Here is a 13,719-nt window from a genome sequence, read left to right on the forward strand (position 1 = left end):
CACACTCGTTGATTGTATAACAAGTTATTTTTATTTGCGATATTATTGCTGTTTTTCCGTATTTCTTGCGAATAATTATATGTATTTTATGCGAAAGATATTTACTGCTTTCAATAACGTATATGGAATACTTTCGTCTATTTATTTATGGAATAAGTTTCTCATTCAAACCAAAGGACAGAGATTTATGTGCAGACAATTTCTAAAGAACAGATATTTGTGTTCAGATGATTTCTAACATTATTTATTGGAATTCGTTCATGATTCTTTCATTTGCAATAATTCTTACGTTGATATCTGATGTTCAAGGAAAGATTTAATGTTTATTATTCCGTATTCGTTAACTTAACATGTATTAATTGTGTTTATTCTCTTTATATCATTTTATGTACTTATTATAACTTATGTGTTTGCTTCGAAGATAATCCCTCGCAAAAGTTCTACATAGAGAAGAGATCACTTATTTCATTTTAATAATTAAGAATATTTAATACATTGAATATTCTTTCATACTTTATTCCTCGATTTTACTTTGAAATATTTCATAAATGGATCTCAGTCTTAACTTATTATTTGTAATAAGATTCCTTTAAACGAAGGGAATATCTTCTTTACAATGTTTTGTATTGAAATTACATATTGATGATTACATTTATGTTTCTCGACCAAACGATAGAATTGATTGTTTTATGAACTCAGTAAATTAACGATTCTATTTCTTAATTTGAATATCGTTTCTCCTTCTCCACCATCCTTAGCTCATGCAACATACGGGGCGTGTACATTATAATTTGATTTTTTTATCGACTTTAATTTCTATTTCTCACATCGATATAGTTTTGTTCCTTTGATCGATAGTAAAAGATAAAGTTTGATAAAAGAAATAAACCCTATATCAATGAGATGCATTTATTTTATGAAAAGTTTATTATTTTCAATTGTATTTTGTTGTTTTTGATATATACATTTATTAATACAATTGTTTTAATCTGGCAAAAGTGTGTTTTCATTTTATTAAAGTTATTTCATTTTGAATTTCCGTCTTTTTGTGTGGGGCAGTTCTGATTGGTTCTCTGTCCATAATACCGCCATTATGCGCGTTGCTTCACCTTGTATACTTCCACCATGTGTACCGTTACCGAGCGTAACGACGCCGCGACGTAGTTGACGTCCACTTTCTCATGCGGCGCGTCAGTATACGTCCGCTGAAACGAAATGGCCCGGATGACCGCTCTCAGGTTTCTTTTTAAATGATACATGTATGACTGAATATAAACTCATATGTGATAACATACGACATTATATTACAAAATGTATGGTATGATTGGTATAATACATTTCTCCATAGGAATGTTGTATAGAAAAATTGCGCAAATATTGTGCAATAATTGCATCATTTAATTGAGAAGAATTTCACAATTATTGTGGAAAGATTATTCCTCATAACGCAACATTCTTGCCGGCATAAAACTTCTGAATAATATTTGCACAAAAATTGAGAAATTTAATTTCAAATTTAAATTTTGCACAATTATTTCGACATTTAGAAGCAAAATCACTCCAGCACACTTCAGCAAACATCGATATATAACAGTTACATATATCATCATACATTATATTTTACGTACGAGAAAGGATGCCATCTATTGGCGACTCAGCAAGCACAGAATATGCTATGAACGACACATAATGAAACTGGAATATATTTCTTAATTATTTCGCAACTATTTCACCATTTCTTTCCAAATTTAATTTTGCAAATATTCTGCTAAGATATAGTTCCTTATATCGCTGTTGTCTTGCTGAAATACTATTTAGAAATAAATTGTGCAAATATTAACAATATATAAATTTCTATTAGTGTTGCTGCAAATATTGAGACATAATTGCAGCATTCTCAATTTCATCTCGATTTTGTCATATGATGTTATGAATTTTTTCCTATCGGAAATTATGAGATCAAATCATATATATAAATTATAATATAAATTTATATCCGACTATATATGAAAATTTTGGCTCAAGTTTTTTTTCTAATTGCATCAAAAAATAATTGTTGTAGATATCACTTGGATTGAATACCCGAGAAAAAATGGACTTAAAATTCACATAATTCTAATAAAATATAACAAAATTTTTTAGTCATGTACCAAGATAAAGATTTGATAATTACAGGAAAAAAATTTTTTTTCAAATCTTTTTAAAAATGGAACACGTTTGTTGAAAATCTAGCGCTCGCAAAGTGAAAGCGAGCGTTGGGAATATTCGAGAACGCTCGATTTGCTCCAAAACGCGTTTATTTGCCTTCCCCTCGGTTTTTTTGGTGTTTTCGCTCGCGCCCGGAACACAGGTGCACATCGCGTGATCGCTCGTACTGCGACCAATAGTCTGGTCGCTCGACGATTTGGAGCCAATCAGCGTTTCTCACGTCTCGAAATTTCCTCGCGGAAAAGTTCGGAGCTCCGGCCGTGGTCGCTTCGCTTGCTCCGGCCAGGAGCTCAGTGAGCCGAGTGAGCTCTAGCCATTCGTACGCGACACTAATTGTCGATATAGAAAACGGAGCCGAATCGGAGCGACTGTAATAGCGAGTGCTGTGTAACGAACTTCAAATAAATTGACTGTTACAATTAAAAACACGAGAACCTAATTATTTGTGCTGTTCTCGGCGCGGCGCGCGAAAACCAGGAGCGGTCCACTTAACATTAAATGGTCCTTCGAGCCGGATCAGTGCTAACTAAAAAACCGGCGTAGACAGTTCGACCGCCTCCATAGTGATCGCGTTGTGCTCCAAGACAGACGGACCGTCGCGCCCGCTCGACTCGCTCGCAAACGGAGTTCGCCGTTCGAACCGTCGCACATCGAATCTGATTCCCGGTTCATCGGGTACTCCGCGATACGCGTTCGTGACTCCGTGGCTCACTCTGTACATTGAGTGCTCTGCACCCGCTCTCCTAAAGATTGGTGCCCTGTGAAATTGTGAAGTGCTTCGGAGGCTCCTGTGCGACCTCCAGCAACCGTATCATCGCGATACGCATCCGCCGCCCGACCGGCGCCCTGCCTTGAGACGTGCTGTACGTCCCTGCTTCCCGCGAGTATCGCCCTGCTGCTCGCCGCGGAAACGCATAAGAGCGTCTTCGCTCTTCTCGATCGACCAACCCGAGCGCTCTGCACCCGCTCACTTAAAGATAGGTGTCCACCAGTGTCGAAAAAGCCCGGTGCTACCCGGCTTCGCTCTGCTCCGGAGGCTCCTGCGTGACCTCCAGCAAAACGTATCGTGCTGAGATACGCTCACCGCCGCCCGACGGGCGCCCTGCTTTGCGACGTGCCATACGTCCCTGACTCCCGCGAGTATCGCCCTGCTTCTCGCCGCGGAGTCTTCAAGAGCGCCTTCGTTCTTCAATCGGATTGACACACAGGTGTCAGATCCTCGCCTACAAGATCCAAACATCTCGCTGACATGTCTCTGGATCTAAAAAATCTGCTAATCGCCCAAGGCATTACGATTGCCTCGCTCCAGCGGTCGCTGACCAACTTTAGAAAACTTGCCAAGGCTCAGGTCACCCTCCCTAAGTCAAAGGGGAGACTGACGAACCTGGAGGCGCTCTGGGAGAAAACTCAAGCCCTCCATGTCCAGATTCACCAGACGGCTACAGCGGAGGAGAAGAAGTCGACCCCCTACTTTCAACAAGATGAATTTCTTGCCGCCGAGGAAGCCTACTTCGACGCAGCGGACTACCTCCACGAGGTCATCGGTAAATTAAGTAACGACGCCCCGAGCGCGCCGTACCGAGGTAACGAATCATCTTATCGCGACGCGCACTCCGGCATGTCATTGCATCTGCCTCGTATTTCGCTTCCAAACTTTTTGGGTGCTTTCCCGGAATGGGAAAATTTTCGGGGAATTTTTGAGTCACTCGTCGACAAAAACGAGTCCCTCACGAAGACTCAAAAGTTACATTGCTTAAAAGCGAGCCTCTCCGGCGAGGCTGCCGTGTTAATTAATAACATTCATATTTCTGACGCAAACTACGAGGCAGCGTGGCAACTTCTTCTCGACGAGTACGACAACCGTAACGCGATTATTCACGTGAACATCCATTCTTTCGCCGACTTACCAAAAATGAAAACCGAGAATGTTACCGAATTGAAAAAACTTTGCGATAGCGTGTCCGCGGCTCTCGCCGCTTTAACGAATCTCGAGCGTCCTGTCGATGCGTGGGACGACTCCTAGTTTACATTATATCGCAAAAGTTTAGTCCGCGAACGCGCAATGAATGGCATTTGAAGGCGAGGCGATACGGATGCATACCCCACGTACAAGGAGATTCATGACTTCATGACTCTTCGCATACGCGGCCTCACGGATTATCCGTCGCAATTCGACTCCGCGTCGAGCAATACGCGCGGAAACAAATCTCGTACTTCGATTAATAATGTGTCGCCCGTCAAGTGCGTCCGTTGTTCCGGAAATCATAGTCTGACAAAGTGTGATAAATTTCTAAGTTTGCCGATTGAGCAGCGTCGACTCGTAGCGCGACAGCATAAATGTTGCTTCAATTGCTTGAGGACCGAGCATTATTTAAAGAATTGTCCGAGTAAAGGACGTTGCAATCGATGCCGTCAAGCCCACCATTTGCTGCTTCACAGCGAGGGTACCGCCGCGATTAATTCGCCGTCCTCCGCGCCGTCAGCTGTGTCTGTCGCCGCTGCTTCCGAGCCTCCGGCCGCGCCCTCCGCGTCCGTTCAAACCGTGCATGCTATTCGAGATGTAACGCAACCGCCTCATGTACTTCTCGCCACTGCGTATGTTAATCTAAGTACTATCGAGGGCCGCACATTCAAAGTACGTGCGCTACTAGATCAGGGCTCGACATACAGTTTCATATCCGAATCTCTTTGTCAGACTATGCAAACCAGGCGTCATCGTGCCGCGTTAAAAATACATTCGACGATCGTCACGTCGCCTTTGACCGCAGAAGAGATCCATGAAGCTTCGGTCTTTTGGATTCGATCGGTACAAGCGACCTGCTTTCCTGATGACTTGAAGGCCTTAAAAGCTCATGCCACCGTATCGAGAACAAGTCCATTACGCTCTCTCCACCCATTTATTGGGAAAGATTTACTAATCCGGCTGGGCGGGCGGCTCGAAAACTCAGCGCTGAGTTACAATGAGCGACACCCGGTCATACTCCCGCGACATCGTATTTCTGAACTTTTGATCGATCAAGCTCACCGACGCTCCCTCCATGGAGGGACACAACTCACGCTTAGATGTCTCCGTCAGACATATTGGATAATTTCGGCGCGAAGCATGATCAAATTTCACATCCATAAATGCGTTACCTGCCTTCGATACTCCGCGAAAACGCCGACGCAATTAATGGGTGATCTCCCGAATCCCCGAGTCAATCCCTCTCCTCCTTTCTCTCACACGGGCATAGATTACGCCGGACCGATGATTATTATCCCCGTGGTCGGCCGTGGTCAAAGGGGGAGCAAACATTACGTGGCGGTCTTCGTTTGTCTCGCCACTAAAGCGATCCACCTCGAGTGTGTCGAGGATTACTCCTCCGAGGGATTCGTTGCCGCATTTCATCGGTTCGTCAGTCGACGCGGACTGCCATCGGACATGTACAGCGATAATGGCACGAACTTTCGGGGTGCGGACCGCGAGCTACAATGCAGCTTTCGCTCGCTTATGAACGACCCTTCCCTCAAAGAAATCCTCGCGAATGACGGTGTGAAATGGCATTTCGTGCCCCCGACGGCACCACATTTTGGCGGGCTTTGAGAGGCTGGCGTTAAAAGTTTTAAGCACCACCTCAAGCGGGTGATCGGTGCTCGTACCCTGTTTCGCTCGGAATTCGTGACTATTTTATGTAAGATAGAGGCGTGCCTCAACTCTCGACCGATTTCGCCCCTCAGCGACGATCCGTCCGACTTTACCGCGTTGACGCCTGGTCATTTCCTCATCGGTCGACCGCTCACCAGCGTACCGGAGGAATCATTACTCGAAATTAATGCGAATCGGTTGTCGCGATGGCAACACGTGCAACTCATGGTCGAACAGATCTGGCGTTCTTGGTCGTCGGACTACTTACATTCATTGCAACAGCGCGTCAAATGGACCGAATCTCACAATAATATCAAGGTTGACGAGTTGGTTTTACTAAAAAATAACCTCCTTCCTCCTTCGAAGTGGGAACTTGCACGGATTCAAAGAGTCCATCCCGGACTTGACGGTCGCGTTCGCGTCGTTACATTACGCACCGCCAATTCCGAATTGAAACGACCAATAACACAGATCTGTCGGTTACCTGCGTCTATCGGGCCCCCGGAGCCCGTAAAATAACATTAAACTAGACTATTTTATTCCTCATTAGATTTAAGAACATTTTGCAAAATATTGTAAGTTCTCAAGTGTATATATAGTGTATATAAATAAATGTATCATAAGCCTTCAGCTATCATTGCGTGCGCCCTTATGCGACCTCGTTCGATCCCGTTTGTTTCGCATTCCGTTGAATACGAGGCGGGCGGCATGTTGAAAATCTAGCGCTCGCAAAGTGAAAGCGAGCGTTGGGAATATTCGAGAACGCTCGATTTGCTCCAAAACGCGTTTATTTGCCTTCCCCCCGGTTTTTTTGGTGTTTTCGCTCGCGCCCGGAACACAGGTGCACATCGCGTGATCGCTCGTACTGCGACCAATGGTCTGGTCGCTCGACGATTTGGAGCCAATCAGCGTTTCTCACGTCTCGAAATTTCCTCGCAGAAAAGTTCGGAGCTCCGGCCGTGGTCGCTTCGCTTGCTCCGGCCGGGAGCTCAGTGAGCCGAGTGAGCCCTAGCCATTCGTACGCGACACTAATTGTCGATATAGAAAACGGAGCCGAATCGGAGCGACTGTAATAGCGAGTGCTGTGTAACGAACTTTAAATAAATTGACTGTTACAATTAAAAACACGAGAACCTAATTATTTGTGCTGTCCTCGGCGCGGCGCGCGAAAACCAGGAGCGGTCCACTTAACAACATTTCTGACACAAAAATAAGCAAAAAAGTTCCTTATGATATGGTCGAAAAAAGTATATTTAAGAAAATACATTGATAGATAGATATTTAGAATAATATGTCATCAGGTATTATAATAGCGATTATTATATTCATACTCATAAGTATATCGTAATAACCTCAGTTAGGATATTACAGCCGAAATACATTTTATTGGTGATCTTACGAAAGAAAAGTATCTAACTGAGACAATGAGTTAAATAAAAATAGGCTGATATATAAATATATTTTATATAGTTATGTAAATATATTTTATATAAATATATCAGCCTATTTTTATTTAACTCATTGTCTCAGTTAGATACTTTTCTTTCGTAATATCACTAATAAATATATTTTATATAGTTATGTAAATATATTTTAATATTTTATATAAATATATCAGCCTATTTTTACTTAACTCATTGTTTTATACTTTTCTTTCGTAATATCACCAATAAAATGTATTTTGGCCGTAATATCCTAACTGAGGTTATTATTACGATATACTTATGAGTAAGAATATAATTATCGCTATTATAATACCTGATAACATATTAATGTCACATATTATCAAAATATTTATCTATCAATGGCTGCGTTCAGCAGAACGCAACAGTTTTCAACCGTTTTATGATTCTCTGCTGAACGATTCTAAATGCACTCAAAGTCTCAACACGTTCATTCAGCGGTCGCCATGATTTTCAGCGAATTAAAAGTACGCAAAACGTCAAGCTGTCAAGCAAAACGTCATCGACATATAGTATGGACTACGCGATGTATAGATGTATAGATGTATAGATGTATGGACTACGGTATGTACAAATATTAATATAAGAAAATAAAGAAATATTTAATTATAATTTAGATAAATTCGGGTTAGCACGCATATAACATAGAATGATAGGTTAAGGGGGTCTATACACGTACGAGTTTGGCTCGCAAGTCCGGCTCGGGTCGGCTTCTACTCGTTCGTGGATGGGATGTCACGAGCCGGGCTCGGCGTCAGATAAGCCAAATTCGCACATTTTCTTTTCGTGTGTGGTGAAAAAACGTTCGAGTCAAGCTCGCGAATCAAGCTCGCCGAGCTGGACTTGCGAGCCAAACACGTATATACGTGTATAGACCCCCTAAATATATATGAAATATGTAAAATACTTTGATGTATTATACTTATTAATTAAATGTCATGTACTTATGTAACTTTGTAAACTTTTTCAATAATTATTTTGAAGAAAATTACCAAGAGATAGTAGGAATGCATCACATATTACAAGATGTGCCATAAACATTATTAGAAGGTATGTATATTTTAATATAGTAATATTATAATTTGAGTTAGTACATTACATTTAATTAATAAGTATAATGCATCAAAGTATAACATATTTTGTATACATTTAACGATTTAACCTATTATTTTATGTTATATGCGTGCTAACCGAATTTATCTAAATTATAATTATAATATATTTCTTTATTTTCTTATATTAATATTTTTACCATTTTGTAACTTTTTGTGCGTTTCCACTGTATCTATTGCGTTATAAATAATATTTTTATATGTATATTTATATTTATACATTCTCAGCGATGTTAATACACTGGAGGCAGTTATTTTACTGCAGATAACGTTTTGCTTGAGATACAGCGTACTTTTAGTTCGCTGAAAATCATGGCGACCGCTGAGTGAACGTGTTGAGACTTTAAATGCGCTTAGAATCGTTCAGCAGAGAATCATAAAACGGTTGAAAATTGTTGCGCTCTGCTGAACGCAGCCATATTCAGCGTACTTTTAATAAGCTGAAAATCATGGCGACCGCTGAATGAACGTGTTGAGACTTTGAGTGCATTTAGAATTGTTCAGCAGAGAATCATAAAACGGTTAAAAACTGTTGCGTTCTGCTGAACGCAGCCAATGTATTTCCTTAAATATACTTTTTTCGACTTATATTGTACAGAATTTTTTTACTTATTTTTGTGTCAGAATTGTGTTCCATTTTTAAAAATTTTTCTCCTGTAATTATAAAACCTCCATCTTGGTACATGACTAAAAAATTTTGTTATATTTTATTAAAATTATGTGATTTTTTCAAATTTTTAAAAATTTTAGTTTCTTTAATTTTTCAAAAAACTATATCTCAGAAACGGATAATTTAAAAAATCTAAAAAAATTTTTGAAGTTATCGAGTACAGGTAGTCGAGTAATAAATAATTGATTTTGTTTTAATCACTGGCGGATTAAGTTTTCTTTATATTATCGAGTACTATTTACTATGTTTAAGGCAAAATGAATTATACCAATAAAAACTTTATATTGTCTACTACTATAAAAAAATTAGAAATGTGAAATAAGTTTATTCTTTGTATTTAACAAAAAAAACTTTTAGAAACCTTTGCATTTTTGCCATATATCCTATAGGGATGAGATATATAACATTCATGGGTAAAATATACGCCTTATAAAAAATTACAAATAATGTTTATAAATAAGACAATAAAATGTCATAATGAGTTATAAAATGTGTGTAAAAGTTTATTAAGATGTAAGAATGATAAACTAAAAAACTAACAAATTTTAAAAAGAAAATAAAAGAACGATAGATGCATTAAAGGTTATTGGTATACGATCCAAGAAAAAGAACACATAGGAGATTTTAATTTTTATAGAGTGTCTGTACTGTGGCATAAATCCCGCATGCTAAAAATGCCGTATATCCAAAACAGGAGGAATATACAGGATATCAAGCTAAACAAAGAACACAAGAGCTATGCACTTGTATTTTACTGTATTCCATCCTTTACTATCCCTCTACATTTACGTTTCATGAAATAACCATTAAACTTTTTACATTCCCGACAGTAATCATTTTACGTAAGTCGTAATATATAATCACGCTACTTACTACATTGATTTAACTCACGACGGTTTCGTTAATATTAATAGCCCGAGAAAAAAAATGTGTATAATATGGACAGATGTAAAAATATATTATTAGATATGAAAAGATTTAATTTTATATGAATTTTATATGATTATATATAATCAGATCCGAAATTTGGCGCGATATGATCATATCTTTATGTAATCATATTCCACTTGATCTTATTATATATAACTGATCTTGTTGAATATGATTATATATGTATCCTAATCTTTATGTAATTATATTCGATTTAATTTTATTATACGCATATATGACAACAGATCTATTGTCATATCAAATCGAATATAATTACATAAAGATACGATCATATCGCGCCAAATTTCGGATCTGATTATATATGATCATATAAAATTCATATACAATTAGATTTTTATATCAAATTTAGATGTTTTTATATCTAATAATATATTTTTACATCTGATTATATTATACCCATTTTTTTCTCGAGAGTAAAGAACTAAAATTACAACACAATACTAATATAGCATAACGGCACATAACAGTGCGATTGCGAGCAAGTTTCTTTATTCGTTCTATTTTTTCTGACTTCTGCGGCATAAATCCCCGCGCGGCGTAAATACCGGAGTTTCCCTATATATGGTATTAGGTCTTTTCATATCTAATAATGTATTTTTACATATAACCATATTATACCCATTTTTTCTCGAGTAATGTAACGCAATTTTGTAATATGATAATTTTTTGTTAAGAAAAATTAAAGCTACTACTACTTGGGTTAAAATAGAAAAACTCTTGAATGGGAATACGTACAAAGATATATGTACACAATTAAAACCTCACTTGGGTTTTAATTTTTTTGGAATAAAGATAATACCCACTTGGTTTTTTTTTGAGGTACAAAGATATTATGTACCATTTAAATTTTATTTATTTAAAATTAATGACACTATACCACTTGGCTTTTTTCGAGGTAACAACATACACTGTGAATGTACTTGGCACCTTTTTTTACCTTTTTGAAGAAGGTAATTTTGTACTGTAAGAACTAATACAGTACCTACTCAAGTATCTACAAGTTTCTTAATTATTTTGTTGCGACAAAAAATAATACAAAACATCAAATTGTCAGATTTTAACTAACAGTAATTTTTTTAAATTAAAAGTGCTTTCAACTCATAAAGGTATCTCGTACATCTTTATATTTAAATAATTTCTCTTAATTTTGTGTTACATTATTTTTCCTGTGTTTGCAACAAATTGATATCTTTAATAACAGAATATTAAATTTCTTTTGCCAGTGAATAGAATAACAATTAAAGTACTTTAAATCGACCGTAACTGGCAATATATAACGTCTTTTTCGATATGACCATTGAAAAAACCATGAGCCAACTCGCTTTGTCGGATTCACACAGCACTTTTTCGGATCAATCGTCAAGACATTATTAATTTCGACCAACGCTTTTGATCGGATGATGTAATTTCTGAATTAAATAATTTTTATTTTATTGCGAAAAAGCATCCGATCAAAAGCGTTGGTCGAAATTAATAATGTCTTGACGATTGATCCGAAAAAGTGCTGTGTGAATCCGACAAAGCGAGTTGGCTCATGGTTTTTTCAATGGTCATATCGAAAAAGACGTTATATATTGCCAGTTACGGTCGATTTAAAGTACTTTAATTGTGATATCTTTAATGTTTTAATTTTCTTTAAATCAGTTTTATATGCAATCTGTTTGCACCTATTATATTTATATTAACTGACACAAAACATTTTTATAAGTTATGTTGTGTACAGATGAGCCATGTCATATTTTAATCAATAATAAGTCGATAATGCAGATAGCTATACATGTGCTCCAAAAAGTATCTTATAAAAGATAACTTCAGATGTCTTTGCAGAAAATCTTGAAAACGTTGTTAGAATATACTTTTATGAAGTTTTAAAGTTGAACCCATCCAGATAGCATTGTCTGCTAAGAGCAGGCTTTACAAATTATGTGCCGCATGCTATATACTGGCATCTGTCGTGTCAGATATATGCGTAGAAATGAAACAAATCTAGCAGAATCTGACATCATGAGATGATAGCAGATCATGACGGCATATTGTGCATGGTTTCTGCTGCGTTTCTACGATTACATATTGTGGCAGCATAAAATAAGCTTAATGAGGACACAGTGGACAGGAATCTGCTGCATATTCATGTTTGGATCTGCTTGCATATTGCCGATATTCTGCTAGCATTTGGCTATTAGGGTGCAGATAGCCAAATTTGTCGAGAACAAATTGTGAAAGTGTCTACTATAAATTTTGTAGAATGTTAATAGAAATATAACAGAATCTGCTAACAGAATACAATGGCAGATTGGCTGCAGAAACTGAGAGCAGAAGCTACTGTTTCCATAACCATTTAAATGTATTACATTTAAATGTTTACAAGATTCTATTCAGTTTCTGTCGACAATCTACTGTAAGATTATATATCGGCAGGCTGTGCTAGCAAAATACAAGTTTAATATAGATGTGATGATACCGGATCTGTTGCAATATCTGTGCAAATCTGCTACCAATCATATTGTCATATTGCGGGAAGTTCGCTCTCTCTTACTGGGTAAGAAAGATATCTTTTAGATACACATTATCTGCGGAGGGATGTAAATTTTATAATAAACGAAACGGTGAGGGTTTTAAAAATAGTTGCTCTTACTAAAGAATGCAGAATAATTTCGTAAATCTGTTGTGAATGTTTGCAGAAGCTGTCGTAACATGCAGATGGATCGGCATCTTTTGGTGGCGAATCTCTGGATCGCTGCTTGCTGAAGCTTGTTCGCAACGGACTGCTTCGTAGCCAACTCATTGTTTTTTCACGGTATATGTTCTTCACAATATAACCAATGTTAAAATTATCACGTTCGCGTTCTGGGCAAAGTGCACTGGGATATAATTGAGGTCTGTTGTCGTCAAGATTGTCCTGTTTAATGCGTTTCGTGTATACATGAAACGGTGTGATAACGCGAGTCACGTATTCATTATACAATCTATGATTCACTGGTACGCGTGTGGGAACATATTATCTCGTTGAAGACAGATAACGTATATTCCTTTTAGAACTACGCTATAATCATTCGTCAGTTTCAGGAATCATTCTTTTCGAAATCACTTTTTATATTCAATGGTCTTTCTTATATGTATCATTTTGTGTTATCGCTGCACGTTCACTTTTCACTGTGTAAATTTAGCTCATTTTGTCTATACCTCTTTGCGTTTTCTACAGTTAAGATAAATGTATACGCAGGCTTTGGAGGGAGAGTTAAAAGAAAAGGAGGGGGAGAAAGCGAAAAAGAGTGTGAATGAGTAAAGGTAGGTTTTCATGGGCAGTGAAATGCAACAGCAGTGAGCAGCAGTTTAGTAATTTCCTAGAAATTACTAACTTAGTTCGTGTTAACTGTCTTGTAGTACTATCGACTCGCGGTATCTCAACTCGGTCTCGAAACTATGTCGTGGATGGATCGTCGGTGGCTCGTAGGAGTTCTCGATTCGGAGATTAATAATCACACGAGGGGTCGGTTTTCCATTTTCGTCTTTAATTAAATCACGCTGAATACACTTATTGGAAATACACTCGTTTCGGGCCTCTGCCCTACGCTCTTAGTTCGCGCTCGCTCGTTAATCTCGCGTTACTCTCTCGTCTTTCACGCACCTTCTACCTTCCTAACTCTCTGACTCTCTCTAAAGGTGCGAATTCATGGGACGCTCGTTTCA

At 38.0% G+C, this 13,719-nt stretch overlaps 1 protein-coding gene across 4 annotated transcripts in view; it reads right to left on the reverse strand.

Annotated features, from left to right (window-relative positions):
- LOC139815139 (FHIP family protein AGAP011705) overlaps positions 1–13,329 on the reverse strand; it is a 197,076-nt gene extending 183,747 nt beyond the window's left edge. The window contains exon 1 of one of the 4 annotated variants that reach the window (XR_011732674.1): positions 12,665–13,329. Coding sequence is in view for 3 of the 4 variants with exons in the window: in XM_071781805.1 (XP_071637906.1) it covers positions 12,665–12,814 (150 nt within the window). In the remaining variant the exon portion in view is untranslated. The remainder of the gene's footprint in view (positions 1–12,664) is intronic. The other 3 variants (XM_071781805.1, XM_071781806.1, XM_071781807.1) reach the window with 3 other exon arrangements.
- Positions 13,330–13,719: the final 390 nt, after the last annotated feature.

This window comes from Temnothorax longispinosus, chromosome 6, assembly GCF_030848805.1.
Source record: "Temnothorax longispinosus isolate EJ_2023e chromosome 6, Tlon_JGU_v1, whole genome shotgun sequence".
Classification (NCBI taxonomy): Eukaryota; Metazoa; Arthropoda; class Insecta; order Hymenoptera; family Formicidae; genus Temnothorax; species Temnothorax longispinosus.